This window comes from Gracilinanus agilis, chromosome 4 (genome assembly GCF_016433145.1).
Source record: "Gracilinanus agilis isolate LMUSP501 chromosome 4, AgileGrace, whole genome shotgun sequence".
In the NCBI taxonomy this organism is placed as follows: domain Eukaryota; kingdom Metazoa; phylum Chordata; class Mammalia; order Didelphimorphia; family Didelphidae; genus Gracilinanus; species Gracilinanus agilis.
Window position 1 is genome coordinate 18,716,781 of NC_058133.1, and position 17,965 is coordinate 18,734,745.

At 38.7% G+C, this 17,965-nt stretch overlaps 1 protein-coding gene across 1 annotated transcript in view; it reads right to left on the minus strand.

Annotated features, from left to right (window-relative positions):
• FGGY (FGGY carbohydrate kinase domain containing) overlaps positions 1 to 17,965 on the minus strand; it is a 572,506-nt gene that overhangs the window by 220,351 nt on the left and 334,190 nt on the right. Inside the window, exon 7 of the mRNA XM_044673617.1 lies at positions 7,432 to 7,560. Coding sequence (XP_044529552.1) covers positions 7,432 to 7,560 — 129 coding nt within the window. The remainder of the gene's footprint in view (positions 1 to 7,431; positions 7,561 to 17,965) is intronic.

Here is a 17,965-nt window from a genome sequence, read left to right on the forward strand (position 1 = left end):
AAGAATATAACCTGTTGTTTCCTTACCCAACATTTTTTGGCAAATTAAATTTTACTTCAACCACAAAGAGACCAGGGTTAGCCTTAGATACAAATGTAAAATAAGGCAAAGAAACCAATCTCTGCCAAAATGTTAAGATTTTTTTCCTAACTGCTGGTTCAAGTCATAGCTGCTTTACTCAGAACTTTTTTAAAAAATCTAAAATTACCTCCCTAAAGCTGAAGAGGAGGATATTGCTTGGGCCTAAGGAGATATGATATTGTATTCTAGCTAGTAATTATAATGAGGCTTTGCACTAGAAGTTTTTAGAAGATGAATAGTGATGTAATCATGGAATTTAGAACTGAAAGCATCTCAGCAGCTAAAGTAAGTCCTATAGATAAGTTAAAGAAGAAAAGTAGCAATATTCTGTAGGCAGGTTGCTGGCCTATGACTGGGAAACAAGTTCTAATTCCCTTTTCTACCAGAAATTGTCTCTCTAACCTTGGGCAAGTCATTCAACAAGCATTTATTCAGTCAGTCAATCACTAAATATTAAGCACATGCTACATGCTAGGATCTGTGCTAAGTCCTTGACAAACAAAAAGAGACAAAAAATCTGAATTGTTAAGTCATTCAATGACAATAATTAGGTACTATTATTATAGCACTGTGCTAATTTCTGGGAATACAGAAAGAAACAGAAGAGCAAAACTCATCCCTAGGCACATGGAGCTCTCATTCTGATAGGGGAGACTAAATGTACAAAGCTACTTTGTGTGGCTCTGCCTCACTTAAATCCAATTCATGAGCAAGTCAAGATCTTCCCCCATGATGCCCTTGTTCCTCTTTGAAAGTGAAAGATAAAAGAACAAGTAGGTGCATACAAGGTATCTACAGAGTATACATATGGGGTGAGATGGAAGACAATCTCAAAAGGAAAGCACTGGGGTAGGGAGAGGTATATTGGGAAAGGGCTCCCACTGAAGGCCAAATGAAGTGAGTCTGGGGGAAATGGGAGGAATTTAAGAACTGTAGGTGAGGAGGGAGAGACACCATCACAAGTACGATGAGACAGACAGTGCTAAGTCAAGGAGTCAGGAAATGATGTATCATGTGTGAAGAACAAGTCTGTCAGCATAACTGAATTGTAGCGTTCTTGGAGGGGGTAAGGTATAAGACTAGTAAGGTAGGAAAAAGCCTAACTGTGAAGGGAAGAACACTTAGGGGTCATTGATGTATAGCTATGTACTACTATGGAGTAAATCTACCTACCTGCTTAAAAGTAATTACCTTTATTAGGTAAGAACTTTTATTCATGGTTGACACAATGAAAACGAAGGGTGACTAGATTCTTTAAACCTCCTTGAATGAATTAACACCATTGCATAAAAACTCCAAGCTAGAAAGGGTCTAAGTGTAGTGTTGCCACCTACAGAAAGATTCATCACCAGAATTATGTCTCTTCCAAAATGGTATTTCAGGAAAACTCTAGGCATGTTTTACTTCATCCCCTCGTTTCCAACTGTCTCCTCATCCACAGCCTCTTTACCAATACATGGACCCTTTTTTTCTTCTCCTGCTTTCCCTACACAAGTTCTGGAACCATGATCACAACTGATCTACTTCGGCAGTTGTTCCTGGATGGACTGTCCCAGACACCCACTTATCACCTTAACCTTTCTGGTCCAACACGTCTATCCCTGGACATCACTGGATTGCTTTACCCAAATTCCCAAGCCCCGAAGTTTACACTGATTGTTATGTTGGAGGCTCTTATAGGAAGAAGTGGAAAAGATTGATCAAAGAGCTTGACGCTGACGAACTGTTGTGGAATGACTGGAAGACGTCTGAGCTACACTTAGATCCTTTTCAACTTGGTAGAGGTGGTGAATGTATTCATGCAAGACTGGCTGATCATTCAGATCTGGGAATGTCAGAGAAATCTGAATGTAAGCCATGGACCCAGAAAATTCTGCATTGCTAATCAAGCAAGTGCCAAGAGGAAAGAAAGTGACAGCTCTTTCCTCTCCCTCTTCTCTTTCAAGAGGGGAAAGAAATATCAGAGGCATTATCTACTCACTTTCCCCCTATCTCCCAACACCTATTTTCTTCTATCCTTCACTGCTAGGGTGTGAGAAACCTCCAAGACTCCAGAGGTTTTATTTTCTTCTACATGTTCACTTCTGCATCTAATCTATTTAAAGTGACAAGCTCACTGGCCAATTCAAATCCAAGATGTTTAATATGTTTTATTTAAAATGCAGATACATAGGCAAGACTGAGTGGGAATTTCCCTTTTAGAGATGGAAGGCATATTATTCAATTGTGCTGAATTAAAGGGGAGGAATGAAGGAAGGAAGGACAGTGAAGAGAAGAAAGAAATATTGAGGACCAAATATTGGAATATGTGGATCCTAGGCTCATGGTTAAACAAAACAAAGAAACAAAACACAACAATAACCTATCCAAGAAAATCTACACACTTGAGTACCTGACCCTGCTTACTGATTCTGATATGGCAGCTCCATAGCAAATGACTCCTTTTGAAAAGAGTAGAAAAGAGGAAGAGGAGACTCTTGACCATTCACTATTGCAAAGTCATCTTTACCTGGCTCCTTGCCAGCCTGGCTATGTCTATTCTTTTATCACCCCTGCCCCAAAATCTTATCTAAAATCAATCCTTATCTAGGTTCAGGCTCAGCTGCCTCAGCATTGATTGTAGCCAGTTCCATATTTTGGCAAAGAAGGAGAAATCTGGAATCAAACACATGCACATGAAGAACTTCAGTGTGAGGTTAGATCTTGGCTGAAAACTTGTCATGCAGAGGAAGCAGGGAGGATGTAGAACTTGAGTCTTTGTGGTAGACCCATTTTCAGATCCAGACATGACTCAATGAGAAACATCACTGCTTTCCTGTTTCATCCAGGTTTCTCTGCAGAGGCTGGAGCGTCTCACTTCTTAGAATGAAATGGCAGCCATTTCTTCCCAAGTAGTCTTTCATTCATTCGTTCATTCCCTCATTCAACAAGAATTTATTGAAGATGTCTTCAATGTCTTCCCTTCACAGGGGATATGTTGATGTGATTCCTTCAAGAAAGGTACAAGGTGCATATAGAAAAGAACTTTGTTATTGTCTTTTCAGACATCTGGGTAGCAGGAACTGAGAACAGAACTGGAATCATTTACTCATTGATTTCATAAGTTTTGGAAATTCTGGCAGTAGCAGGAGACAAGGTTGTAGCCTCCCCTTTCCTCTCTGAGCACAAACAAAGGTCCTTCTATCTTCTTGCCATCTTCTATCTATCTGTGGCCAGACTCAGTAATGGACTGGTAGTGCAGGAGCAAAGTATGCCTTAATTTTGGATATTTGATCACTAAAGAAGTCTTTCTCCTCCTTCTTTGAACATGGCAGACCATCATGATGTCATGGATCCCATCACTGACTGGTGCCTCTCCTCCCTCCCCAGTACCATAAAAGTTACATATGCTTCTATAATTACAGTCTCCATGGTTAATATGGAAACTTCTTGAGGACAGAAAAGGTTTCTTTTTTGTATTCATACCTCCAGTGCCTAGGAGAGTGGGTCTATATATTTATGGATGGACTGACTAGGTTTTGGTCTTCTCATTCTAGGCTTTCCTAAAAGAGCCCCCAAAGTGATCTAATTAGGACATAATCTTAATCAGCAGAGGAACATGATAACTAGGGGAAACTCTGCTATAGAATGCAAATTCATTTGCAAACTTTATAAAAGAAAAAGATTATGAAAAATAAAGAGATCTTGGGTTCAAGTCTAGTTTAGCCCAGATGATTTATAGACACTCAAAGGATAACAAATGGGAGAAAATTGCTGAACATTTGCTAGAAGTTTTAGAGTCCTCTAGTCTCATAAAAACAACGTCTAAAGCAGATCAGTTAGACTATACCAACTTCATATTCAATATATTACATGAAANTGTGTGTGTGTGTGTGTGTGTGTGTGTGTGTGTGTGTGTGTGTGTGTGTGTCTTTGCAGAGGGTTGGAAAGAGGACATGGCACATCTTATGTGGACAACAGCAAATAGCTTATTTTGGTTGGAGCACAGAGTTCGTGAAGGGAAGTCATGTATAATAAATATGGAAAGAGAGCTTATAGCCAGAACATGAAGGGCTGAAGATGCTCAAGTTTTGGGGTAGGGAAATAATATACATTAAATGAGCAATAAGCATTTGTTAAGCACCTACTCTATGTGAGGCATTGTGCTAGATGCCAGTGACATAAAGACAACATGAAGGGATCTGTGCCCTACAGAACATCACAGAGAGACATCATGGATAGAAATAAACATATAGACTTTAAACCAAATTTAGAATATTTAAAATAAATATACAGGAAATTTTCTGGTAGGGCATCCACTTATGGCATGGGTATCAGACAAAATATCATAGAAAAGGCTTCATGTGAGTTGAGTTTGGAAGGAAACAACGATTTTTAAGATGTACAAGTTGAGTGGAAGTTCTTTCCAGGCAAGGAGACAGACAGAAGTGTCAAGTGTAAGGTTCCAGGTGACGCCTCAGTGCAGAGAATGTTGATCCTAGAGTCAGGAAGATCTGAGTTCCATTTAACGTCAGACCCTTATTAGTTGTGTGACTTTGGGCAAGTCACTTAACCTCTGTCTGCCTCAGTTTCTCCAAATTGTAAAATGGGAAAATAATAGCACATTCCTCCCAGGGTGGTGGTGAAGATCAAATGAAATATTTGTAAAGAGCTTAGCACAATGTCTGTCACATAGTAAGAGCTATATAAATGGCATTATTAAACGGGTTATGAACAGCAAGGATTTCATGACCCAATGAGGTTAGAAAGGTAGATTGAGGTCAGGTTAGATGAGATTTGGAAAGCTAAAGGCTTATATTTGATTCTCATAGAGGTTCTTTCTTCCTCCAACTTTTAATGACCTTCTACACAAAGTACTTGTAGCCAAACTTAGACTTTTAATATTTTTGTATATATTCTATTTCTATGAATAATACATATGTACACATGAGTATATATGTATATATATATACACACACAGATACATATATTTATTGTTATCTTCATTAGAATCTAAGTTCTTTACAAGTAGGAATGAGGGAAAGAGAAGGGAACAAATAATTATTAATATACCATCTGTTGTGTACCAGGCACTATGATAAGTACCTTACAAATATGATGTCACTGAATCCTCACAACAACCCTTTGAGTTAAGGTGCAATCATTATCTCCATTTTGCATTTTAGAAAATTGAGGCAAACTGAGGTTAAGTGGCTTGTCCAGGGTCATAGCCAGTGAGTGTCTGAGAAAAGATTTGAATTCAGGTCTTCCTGACTCCAGGTCCAATCCTGTATGCAATGTGCCACTTGGCTGTCTTTGGATCATTTAATTTATACTTATACCCTTGGCTCCAAGTAGAGTGTCTGGTAATCCAGGAGGTGCTGGATAAATACTTGTTGATTAATTGATTAATGTACCCTAGAGGCAATGAGGAACCATTAGATGGTACTGAGGCAGGGCATAATATGGCCAGCTTAGATCTATATTTTAGCAATATCATTTTTTTTCAACTGGGTAGAGTGGGGTTGGAGAAGGGAGGTCACAAATATGAAGAATTATGACTTAGAGAACATGAGAAAATTGTCATGAGAGAACAAAAGAGAGACTACAAGACCAGCCCTTTCAGCATTTTTTGTTCATCATTAAATTGTTCTTCATCCTTTCTTCATATGATTGAATAGTACCAAAGCTTTTCTATTTATTCTGTCTGTCTTCCCAAGATTCTGGAACTAGGATCTGGGACTAGAAGATTGAGCCACACCAAGATTCTATTCTTTCCTCATCCTTTTACTTAAGCCAGACATCAACTATCTGATGTTTATACACTGCTAATTTCTCACCTTTGGGAAGGGGATGTTTATTCCTGTCTTCAACATCCTGCCAGTTAGCAGAACATCCTCAGAAGGTGTTTCCAGCATCACTTCCCCACAAACCCCTCCCCAAACAGTATAGCATCATGCCCTTCTAGACCTATCCTTTGAACAATAAAACTACTTGACTTTTTCTCTGGCCTGATTCTCTACTATGGCTTTTCTGTTTTGATTCTCTGTATTTATAGTGCATTCAGTCTTCTATTAGGGGAGATTGTAAGCTCCTTGGTTTCTTTTTCTTATCATTTTATATTTTATAATTAGTATTTTCTACTCCATATTTTATTCTCACATGACCCTCAGTGCCTGGTCTCTGGGTATTTGAATTGACTGTTCCATGCCTGAAAAGCATTCCCTCCTTACATCGGCTTCTTAGAAACCCTTGTTGCCTTCAAGATGTTGCCTTCTCTTTTTACAATTTTTTTTTATTTTTTAAATATTATTGTCTTCAAGATGATGTCCAGGAACTATCTTTTTGATGAGATTTTCTTGACTCCTATCCCGACTCCTAGTTACTAGTGTTGACTCCTCCCTCACTGATCTTCTATTGATTTTGTATATGTAAATGTGCACATATTGTCTACCCACCCTTGAAGACAGGAATGATTTAATTTTTTTTCCTTTGTGATTATTGGAATATTGGAGTGAACAGTCCCTTCACTTATACCTTTTATAGCCTTTATATGACCGCCTTCAAAGATAATCTTCAATATTTGCAATGACCCATAAGATCGACAACTTATAGCCAATCATGTGATGGGCAGCTCCCAACTTTTCTAAGTTTCTACTTGAATATCCGGAGTAGAGAGTCTCTCACTGGGCTTATACTTGAAATCTCTTTGGTTTCATAGGCTCTATCAGGATGGGCTATCTTATCTGCTGACATGGACTTCAATAATCCAGAGTTTTCTCAACCCACAATGAAGCAGCAGAATAAGTTTTCAGTGAAGGATATCAAGAGATAAAATTAGACCTCAGGGAGAGAAATTCTGAGAGACAAAGTTCTGAGCATGATCCATTTATCAGTAAGGCTAGCAATTACCAATAAATGGGGTCAATGGTATGTCAATGACCAATGAGTGGACAGGATCTTTTAGAAAAATGAACAAGAGGACATAGCAAAACCTCAAGCAATCATTCAAGATAAGTATACCTTCTTCTGATTGGCTATTGATGATATAATCAGAATTGAATTATATCATTTGGACCTTCCCTTCTGAAACCACCTTACAAGGGGGAAGGAATGAGGAAAGAGAATATAAAATCTAGATTGACTAGGTCTTAGCAAAACAGAATTAAAATCATTTTTCAATTCTGCACAGTTTAATAAGAATTTATCCCCAAACCTGCATTATTAGAAGATTCTTAATTCCAATAACAAAGTCTCTGTGGTTTGCTAAAGAAGCATGGAGACCACTTCTTAAATTAAAATTAAAATGCCATTTTTGAACTGATTGCTTGTTCTTCTTGAGTACAGGCAAAGCATATGAAAAATAAATACCTAGTCCTCCAGCATGAGCGTCAATAAGCGATGCTCCCACAGCAATCCCGGCGGGGAGGCCCAGTTCCTTAGCAGGCTCTGGGGTGAGACCTTTGCCAAGAGAATCTCCAGGAGACACCACTTGGGTTCCTGGATAGACAGACACAAGAAAGGTCAAATGAACAAATGAAAAATGGTGTCATGATTTTTTTCCCTCGGCAATATTGACCTCTCTCATATTGGTGCTGGATATAGAATGTTTCTCCTCCCCAGACCTAAAAAACACCCATGAATTGAGGACAAGAAGGAATTTTAGAAAGAATCTTACTCCTTCATTCTAGAGGTGAGGAAAAGGAATTGATGTGGCCAAAGTCTTAAAGTGAGTAAGTGGCTGAGGGAGGATTTGAACTTCACTTATAGGCTTGCTAGTCTAGACCTTTCCACCGTATGACAATGCCTCTCAGTAAACCAGTGAAGTCCAGTTGCTTCAGCTAAAGACTTAGGTATGAGTCTCCAAGGATCTGAACATCAAACTTCAGAACTCTTTACAGGCAGGTAGGGCAGCTCAAACATATGGGAAATTCCATTCCTAGGAAACTCATAATACGCTTAATGAAACTCATCCAGTTCTAAAATCCTTTATGAGACTAATGTTAAATAAATATTCCTTTAAACACTCCTACACACACAAACAATACTCTTCCCGTGGGGCATATATTTGTAGTGATAGGGAACTGGGGGAAGCCAACCTTTGGAATCATTTCCTGCTAAAGGAAAGGGGGTCTATTTGTTTCTCTATTACACAATTACAAAAAGGGTCTTTTTCAGAATGAAAAGAAGGAATATCTTCAATCCTTGGGCTAAGTAAGGCATCAGAGCCTGGAAATAGTTAAGAATTTGGTCCAGAAGTTATAGTAGCGAATGCTTTCCTACTGAGCCTGGGCTGTGTTGGGAACTGTGGAAGATGAAGGCCTTACCCTTGATCTTGGTTGGTGGTACAGTCTAACTTTGGGAGGAAAAATGTATACACGTGAAGTAATGGGACAGGTTAGGACTCATTTATCAAGTTCCCCAATATGAGCTCTAAGTAAAAGCCATTTATTTTATGTCTCTCTCCTCTGAAAATAGTAGGGATTATATCACTCTATTGAAGAAATATCAAATAATTAACAAGTAATATAGAACTTTGATGCTGTCCAACAATAAGATCATTTTTGAGGGCTGACAGGGCCCTCAAACACTTTCTGTTATGACCATCTGTTTTTACAAATGGGGAAACTTTATACAGAAAGAATGCCCCAAATAACCAAGTAGAACAATGCAGAGAGGGTGGAGTCCTCTGTAGTAGCCAAGAAGAATTGAATTCATATTAGCTGTGTGATCCTGGACAAGTCAGTTAACCTCTGTCTGCCTAAGTTTCCTTAATTGTCAAATGGGAATCATGATAGCATATACCTCACAGGGTCATTGTGAAGACTGGATGAGATAATATTTGTAAAGTACTTTAGCACAGTGTTTGGCATAAATTAGGAACTTAATAAATAATGCTTGTTCTCTTTCTCTTTGCCCCTACCACCACCATCAAAGCAATAGAATCAATAAGTGGTAAATCCTGAGAATAAAAGATCACCTCAAACAAACCTCCCCTGAATCTGGTGAGGTTACTACAGGTATTATTATTATTATTATTATCTCCATTTTTAGGCCAGGAAACAGAATCAAAAACTTAAATGACTTTATGATGGTTACTAATAAGTGTCAGAGGCAAGATTTGAATGAAATAAATAAATAAATAAATGAACGAAAAGTATTTGTTAAGTATATGTCAAGCACCTGAATACAAAATACAAATATAAAAGGCCCAATAGTCCCTGCCCACAAGGAGCTATTTCCCAGTGAGAGAAGAAAATCTAAATAAGCAAATGTCTAGGGGAGGGAGTTTTGGCTGGGAAGTCACAAGATGGCAAGACACACTCACACATTCTTTATGGAGTCAATAGCTATGCTTATTTGATTATAGTTCTCAGAAAAAGAGGAAGAAAGATGGAGTTGGAGAAGAGTCAACAGGGCAGCAAATTGTAGGTTCCTAGGTAACATTATTTTTAGTTGCTTAGTTCTTCCTAGGGATGAACTTTGGTGATCTGGTGGTTGAGATGGTTCAGCAACACAGTGGAAGACCCTAAGATAGTTAATGGTGCCACCTGGTAAGTTTTATTATAGTAAGAACATTTGTTGCTGTAGGTTTGCTGTGCACGTTCAATCAATTAAGTACGTTGCCAGTAGTCTCCATGCAGTAAGAAAGGGACCACTTGTGGGGCACATTATGGGGGCACTCCTTTCCATATTGACTAGATGGCCACGGAAGTCCCTTTCCTGTCTGACAGTCTAGGGATGGGAAAAGGAAGGAAGGGAAGAAGGAAGGCAGGAAGTGTTAAGAGCAGTAGGGGGCTCAGGATGTTAGTGATGGTTGCTCAAATAGGAGAGACCCCAGCCACAGCAGGATGGGAGTATAGGTTTTTGTTCCCATGCTAGCTGGGCTAAGTCTTCTTTAAACTGAAGATTCTTTGCTAAACCATAAGCCATAGCAACCAATCCAGCCAGGCAGTTGGTAGGAGTTTCCAGGTAGTAGAATGTAGGTTCCTGAAATCTTAGGTTGAAATGAAGGATTACCACTGAGTTGGAAGTGACTATAGCCAGTTAGAGATGTTACCTGCATCTGACTGCTTGAAACTAGTTATTGTTACTAAAGTAAGAAGTTGGCTTTCAGAGACTATTTAGGCTTTAGAATCAAACTGGGTTTATTTGTTATCCAACTGAGGTAAGAAGGTAAGAGGGAGAAGGAAAATTGGTGAAGGCACCCTAAATGATCTTGCCTGAATATTTATTAAAGACTAAATAAAACACTAAAACACAAGTTGTTCCTAAGGTGCAGAGTATGAGAAGTCCTTGGGGGTCTATCTCAACTCTGTTGCTGTTTGTTGCTGAGCCCAGAGGCTGTCAAGCTCCTGGGTAAGATGCTGTTGTTTTACTGAAGTTAGCTGTTCACTCTTGCTTGATTTAAAGGTTATTGACTATGCCAATAAGGTATTGATTTGGCTAGCAATGAAGGTCGCCCCTACCTGCCTGCCTGATCCAATCTCCCAAACCTGCTGGGGCCCAGTTTACCACCACCTCCTCCCTAACCCTAGGTGATGAGAGAAAGAAGTGAAGTCTCAGGGGTTTGTGGACCCCAATTTATACCCTGTCCTTAACTGTTACCTTGGCATATGCCATGGGGTGCTTTGCCAGGTTCTGTATCCCAAAGTGGTAAACTGCTATTTTGTACCTACAGAAAATGGCTGCCCATTTCTGCATATCAGAGACAGCAAGAAGGAAGGGGGGGGAAGGCAGGAAAGGAGGAAGGAAGGAAGGAAGGAAGAAAGGAAAGAAAGAAGGAAAGAAGGAAGGAAGGAAGGAAAGAAAGAAGGAAGGAAAAAAGGAAGGAAGAAAGGAAAGAAGGAAGGAAGGAAAGAAAGATAAAGGAAGGAAGGAAAGAAGGAAGGAAGAAAGGAAAGAAGAATAGAAGGAAAGAAGAAAGGAAGGAAAGAAGGAAGGAAGGAAGAAGGAAGGATGGAAGGAAAGGAGGAAGGAAGGAAAGTAAGGGAGGAAGGGAGGAAGGAAATTGATGAAGGGAAGGAGAAAGGAAGAAAGGAAGGAGAAAAAAACTATTAAACATTTTCTATGTGTCAGGCATTATGCTACTTACTGAGGATGCAAAAAATAGGAAGCAAGATAGTTCCTGTGAACAAAGACAACACATAAAGGGGAACTAGACAGAGGCTAAGAGAGGGGAGTGGAGGATGACCAGAAAGGAGACATCTTGGTTTGGAAGTGTCTGGGAAGAGTGATGGTTCCCTAATACCTGGTCAGATAAGGTAAAAGCTCATGTATCACAGCCCAGTGTGGTAGGAGCAGAGTCTAGGTATTAGAAGGAAGATGAGGGGTTGATCAGGGTTTAGAAGGCATTGTTTGCTTCAATGACCTGAAGTCCTCCATCAGTCAAAGGGAATCTACTGGACCGTACAATGTCCACTCCAGGCCAAAGCAATGATATCCTCAGCCAAACCTGGGTGAAGTTGATTGATTTCTCTGTCTAGTACAGTGATGAGATCAGAGCTCCATCAGGCAGTAGGCTGGAGAGTCTCCCTTGCCTGGACCTGCCAGGAACTGAGTCGTGGGATCCTGAAGACTGGGCAGTTTTCTCTGCTTATGTGCCAGGGTCTTGACTCTTGGAACATAGCTAAGCTGAGATCATCAGTCTGGAAGTTCGCTTTAGTGATAGAGATCCCAAATCATACATGCCTATTCATCCTCTGTCTTGTCTACATTCTCCCATAAGTTCACCCCAGTAAAAAACCAAACAAAACAAAACATCCAATATCCTGGAAGTCATCATTGAAATCACCTGTTATCACAAGAAATATAGGAGGGAGACTTGGGCTGTCCACCTGCCACCTCTTATCTTTGCCATGTGAATTCAATGCCACCAATTGCCTTTCTAATGAAGGCCCTGGAAATGTCCCTGTATCCTCGCCCTCCGTGAGCTTACATTCTCCTGGATTTACTCCATGGGAGCAAAATGAAGTTGAGGACCAATGTGTCTGGTTTTCCTGGCTTTCCTTCATGTCTTAGCTAAAATTGTCCTTCTGAAAAAAAGCCCTTTATATTAATGCCTTCCTTCTGAGACAACTTTTAAGATATGTCTAGATCTTGACTGCACACAGTTGTTTGCATGTTATCTCCACCAGTAGATTTTTAGTTACTTGAGAGTAAAGGCTGGTTATTCTTTTCTTTCCCTAGCACTTAGTATATAGCCTCCTATATAGTAAGCATTTAAGAAATTCTTGTTGGCCCAACTAGAAGACGTTTTTCTTTCTTTTTGATTTAGATCCAGGGATATAGTGAATCATGGGACAATAGGGCCTAGGAAATTGCAGCCCATGGAACACCTGAGAAGTATTGTAACATCCAATTAATCAATTAATAATTTTTAAGTACCTACTATATTCCTACTAAGTTTCTAGAAGTATTGTAACATCCAATCAATCAATCAATCAATCAATAATTTTTAAGTACCTACTATGTTCCAGGCATTGTTTCTGTTACTGGGTAAGAAAAGCATAAAAAATGAAACATTCACTACTTGCAGTGGGGCATACTGAAGAAAAGTATACACAAAGCATTAAATTCAAGTTAGTTTGGGAGGCCATTAGCAATTGGCAGGACCAGGAAAGGATTCTTGTAGAAGGCAGTGCTTGAGTTATTACTTAAAGAAATACTGAATCTGAGGTGGAAGCAATAAGGGGGTGCATTCTAGGCTAGGACTTGATGATGGCGAATGGAGATTATGTGGGAGGAGCAAGAAAAAGTCATTTGGCTAGACTTCCCTGGAGAGTTCTTTTGTATTTATATTTCATTTAACTCCATTTTTATTGACAGTTTCTTCTTTCTATCACCTTCATTTCCAAATTGTCCCTCCTATGCCCCTCCTACCCAGGGAGCTGTCCAGTGGAGCCAAGAATAGTGTTTCAATTCTGATTGCCTTGTCCTTATGTATTGTTTCTGAGTATGTAAATTTTCTTCTTCTCCATTGAAAGTAAATCCCAGCAAGTACTTGTTCTGGAATGTGTAATGGCAGGAGGTAGAATGGAAACAAGAAATAGATGCCAGAATCCTGGAGGCAGAAAGGCATTTAGGAAATAATCCACAAACACAGAGACCAGGAAAGCTCAGGCACCAAGAAAGTACGGGAAGCTCCAGTCCTTGAATTGGGATCCCATCATAAGAGAGGCTTAAATAATTATCAAGATAGTCAAGGTTCCCTTGCATCAAATGGATGAAATTACTAAGAAGCTCATAGGAGATCCTGGGGTCAGTGGTTCATGGAGGGGTACCTCACAGGCTAAAAGGACATACTACATAAATGAACAAGAATCTACATAAATATGGGAACAAATTAGTGTGGTTTACTGAATCTAGATTCAGGGGACCAGAATTTAAACCCTAGTCATTTTAGAGATGAGGAAACTGAGGTTTATATATAGAGATTAATTCCTGGCTGAGGTTCACCAAGCTAGAAAGTAGCTGAGGATGTATTTAAACTCAGGTCTTCCAGACTCTAGGCTCAATGTTCTACCTACTACTATTCTTGACTCAGATGGCCAGGAAGACCTTAAAATCCAGACTAAAGAATCAGGCTCCGGAGAAGTAGCAATGGGAAATCTTTGGGCACTAGAATGACCTGCTCCAACCCATTGTGGGTAGATTAATTCAGCATTGGTGTGTCATTGCACAGAAGAGAGAAATTGGTAGCTATTATTTTATGGACCTGCTAAGGCAAAGGAAGCTCAAGAAAAGGCTCATCCTTGGGGAATTCAGCAGTTACATCCTTGGAACTCCCAATTCCTCTTTTCCTCTTTTCCTCTAAATATCTAATTTCTTTTCAGTTTAATATCATGACAAAAGTTTATCTTTTTTCAAGAATAATAAATCCTCAAAGAAATTCAATTCATTGGGATTTTCTGCTTGTTCTCAGGTCAACTTTAGATATCAGTTAATTAAACAACATAAGTGTTTTAAGTGCTTATCCTGTGCCAGTCGCCATGATAGGCACTGGAGATAAAAGATGAGAATGAAGCTGTCCCAACTCCCATGTAATTTATACTTTACTTAAAACAGAAGAGAGAAACAACACACAGGAATTGAGGACACAAATGCACAAATGAAAAGGGATCTATTATGGCTAGCCAGATGCCAAGCACAGTGCCAAAGGATCCACGATTCAAATACAAATATAAGGCCATTCCCTGCTCTCAAGGAGTCTGGAATCTACTGGAATTAAAATATCAGTTAAAAGATAACATTTCCATTTCCTAGCATCCATGTTCAAGTTATCCATGACTTTTCCCCCTTTTTCCCAATCTCTCAGTCATGAAGTTCTGCCTTCACTTCCTCTATAATAAGTCAGTGCCTGGTGGCACCTTCAGGTCTGGGGAAAGCAAAGGAAATAGGCTGAGAACAGAATGGACATTACTTCTTCTTCAACCAAAAAAGCTAGATGAAGCAATAAACAAAGAACTTGTTGCAGGATACAAAATAAATGCACATAAATCATCAGCATTTCTATATATCTCCAACACATCATAGCAGGAAGAATTAGAAAGAGAAATTCCATTAAAATCACCCTAGACAATATAAAATACTTAGGAATCTATCTGCCAAGACAAACACAGGAATTATATGAACACAACTACAAAACCCTATCCACCCAATTAAAACTAGATCTAAACAACTGGAAAAACATTGAGTGCTCATGGGTAGGACGAGCTAACATAATAAAAATGACCATCCTACCCAAATTAATTTACCTATTTAGTGCTATGCCTATCAAACTACCAAAAAACTTTTTTTACTGAATTAGAAAAAATTATAACAAAGTTCATTTAGAAGAATAAAAGACCAAAAATAGCAAGGGAAATAATGAAAAAAAAATATGAAGGAAGGTAGCCTAGCAGTATCAAATCTTAATCTGTACTACAAAGCAGTAGTCATCAAAACAATATGGTATTAGGTAGCTCAGTGGATTGAGAGTCAGGCTTAGAGACGGGAGGTCCTAGGTTCAAATCTGGCTTCAGACACTTCCCAGCTGTGTGACCCTGGGCAAGTCATTTGACCCCCCATTGCCCACTCTTACCACTCTTCCACCTAGGAGCCAATACAAAGAAGTTAAGGGTTTAAAAAACAACAAAAAAAAAAGAAAAACAAACAAACAAACAAAAAAAACAATATGGTACTGGCAGAAGAGACAGAAAGGAGGATCAGTAGAATAGACTAGGGGTAAGTGACCTCAGCAAGACAGTTTTCAATAAACCCAAAGAACCCAGCTTTTTGGACAAAAAAAAAACACTATTTGAAAAAAAAACTGCTGGGTAAATTGGAAAACAATATGGGAGAGATTGGGCCCAGATCAACATTTCACACCCTATACCAAGATAAACTCAGAATGGGTGAATGACTTGTATATAAAGAAGGAAACTATAGGTAAATTGGGTCAGCACAGAATTGTATACTTGTCAGATCTATGGGAAGGGAAAGATTTTAAAACCAAGCAAGAGTTAGAAAAAAATCACAAAATGTAAAATAAATAATTTTGACTACATTAAACTAAAAAGTTTTTGTACAGACAAAACTAATGCTACAAAAATAAGAAGGGAAACAACAAATTGGGGAAAAATATAACAAAAAACTCAGATAAAGGTCTAATTACTCAAATATACAAGATGCTAAATCAATTGTACAAAAAATCAAGTAATTTCCCAATTGATAAATGGGCAAGGGACATGAATAGACAAATCTCATATCAAGAAATCAAAACTATCAATAAATACATGAGAAAGTGTCCTAAATCTCTAAAAATTAGAGAAATGCAAATCAAAACAACTCTGAGGTATCACCTCACGCCTAGCAGATTGACTAAAATGACAACAAGGGAGAGTAATGAATGTTGGAGGGGATGTGGCAAAATTGGGATATTAATGCATTGCTGGTGGAGTTGTGAACTGATCCAACCATTCTGGATGGCAATTGGGAACTATGCTCAAAGGGGTTTAAAAGACTATCTGCCTTTTGATCCAGCCATATCACTGCTTGGATTATACCCCAAAGATGTAATAAGGAAAAAGACTTGTACAAAAATATTTATAGCTGTGCTCTTTGTGGTGGCAAAAAATTGGAAAATGAGAGAATGTCCTTTGATAGGGGAATGGCTGAACAAATTGTGGTATCTGTTGGTGATGGAATACTATTGTGCTCAAAGGAATAAAGAACTGGAGGAATTCCATGTGAACTGGAAAGACCTCCAGGAAGTGATGCAGAGTGAAAGGAGCAGATCCAGGAGAACATTGTACACAGAGACTGATACACTGTGGTACAATCGAACATAACAGACTTCTCTACTAGCAACAATGTAAGGATCTAGAACAAGGCTGAGAGACTTATGAGAAAGAAAACTACCCACATTCAGAGGAAGAACTGTGGGAGGAAAAATACATAAGAAAAGCAACTGCCTGAATACATGAGCTGATGGGGATATTATTGGGGATGAAGACTCTAAACGATAACTCTAGTCCAACTATCAATAATATGGAATTAAGTCTTGATCAATGATACATATAAAACCCAGTGGAATTGTGTGTTGGCTAAGGGGGTTTAGGGGACTTGGAAAGGAGGAAAGAACATGAAATGTGTAACTAGGGGAAAATATTCAAAATTAAAATTAAAATTAAATAAATAAAAATAAAATAAATTGATAGAAATCTTTAAAAAAAATTAAGAACTTGCTGAAAGTCAGGAAGACCTGAGTTTAAATCTAACTTCAGACACTTAGTAGCCTCTCTTACACATGGCAATCCACTTAATTTCTGTCTGCCTCAGTTTCTTCATTTATAAAATAGGGTTAATAATAGCTCCAACATGGGTTGTTGTTTGCATTAAATAAGATTTGTAAAGCATGTAGCATAAGACTGGCATATAGTAGGTGATAAATAAATGTTTCTTCCTCTCCCTAATCATTACAAAAGCACTTACTAAGAAATACACTGTTTTAGACGCTGGGGAATCCAAAATGAAAATGATACTCTCTGCTCATAAGGGTTCTATCAAGGTAATTTTGGGGAGGCTGTTCAGGAAAGGCTTCATGTTAGAATGTAAACATCTTGAAGTCAGGGACTACCTTGCTGTTGCATTTGTAACCACAGTGCCTGGCATATAGTACGCAATTAATAAATAACTTTTCATTTATTGATGTGTCAGTTTATTTTCCTTCTCTTCTTTCTCCTTATTCTCATTATCATCACCACTTCATTACAATTTAATCTTCTAAAATTTTCATTAAAATCTTTAACTTCCATCTTAAAATCATTACCAAGTATTAGTTCCAAAGCAGAAGACTAGTAAAGGTTAGGCAGTGACTTGCCCAGGGTCACACAGCTAGGATGTGTCTGAGGCCATTTTTGAACCCAGGATCTCCCATCTCATGGAACTCCCTCTCTGCTGCACTCCAGTTTAATCTGAAGTAAAACAGAATATTAAACTCACCCCTATATTCCTTTTCTCAAAATATTCTGGCTAATGATATTTTGATGCCTTGGAGAAGATATTCACAGTGCAGTCCCTGTCTTAGGTAGCAACGGGTATTTACTGAAAGATCAATTTAAAATCAAGTTTAGAAGATGAATGTAAAAAGTCATAACTGGGGTGGGAACATTGGGCTGTGTTCCAAGACAGAAAATTTAAAGAGTGAGCATAGGGCTCTCCTAGGTCCACTTCATGCACTGTCCTTTTTGAGCTAGATGTGGTGGAAGGATCCTTATCATCAACAGACCTGCTTCCTCTTTTCACAGTCTCAACCCAGAAGAGTTTACCCCTCTCTCCTTCCAGGCTACCAGCAGTACTTGCCCCAAGTGAAGAAAAAAAGAATGTTAGTTATGTATCCATTCAGGTGTCAGCGCAGTCTTGC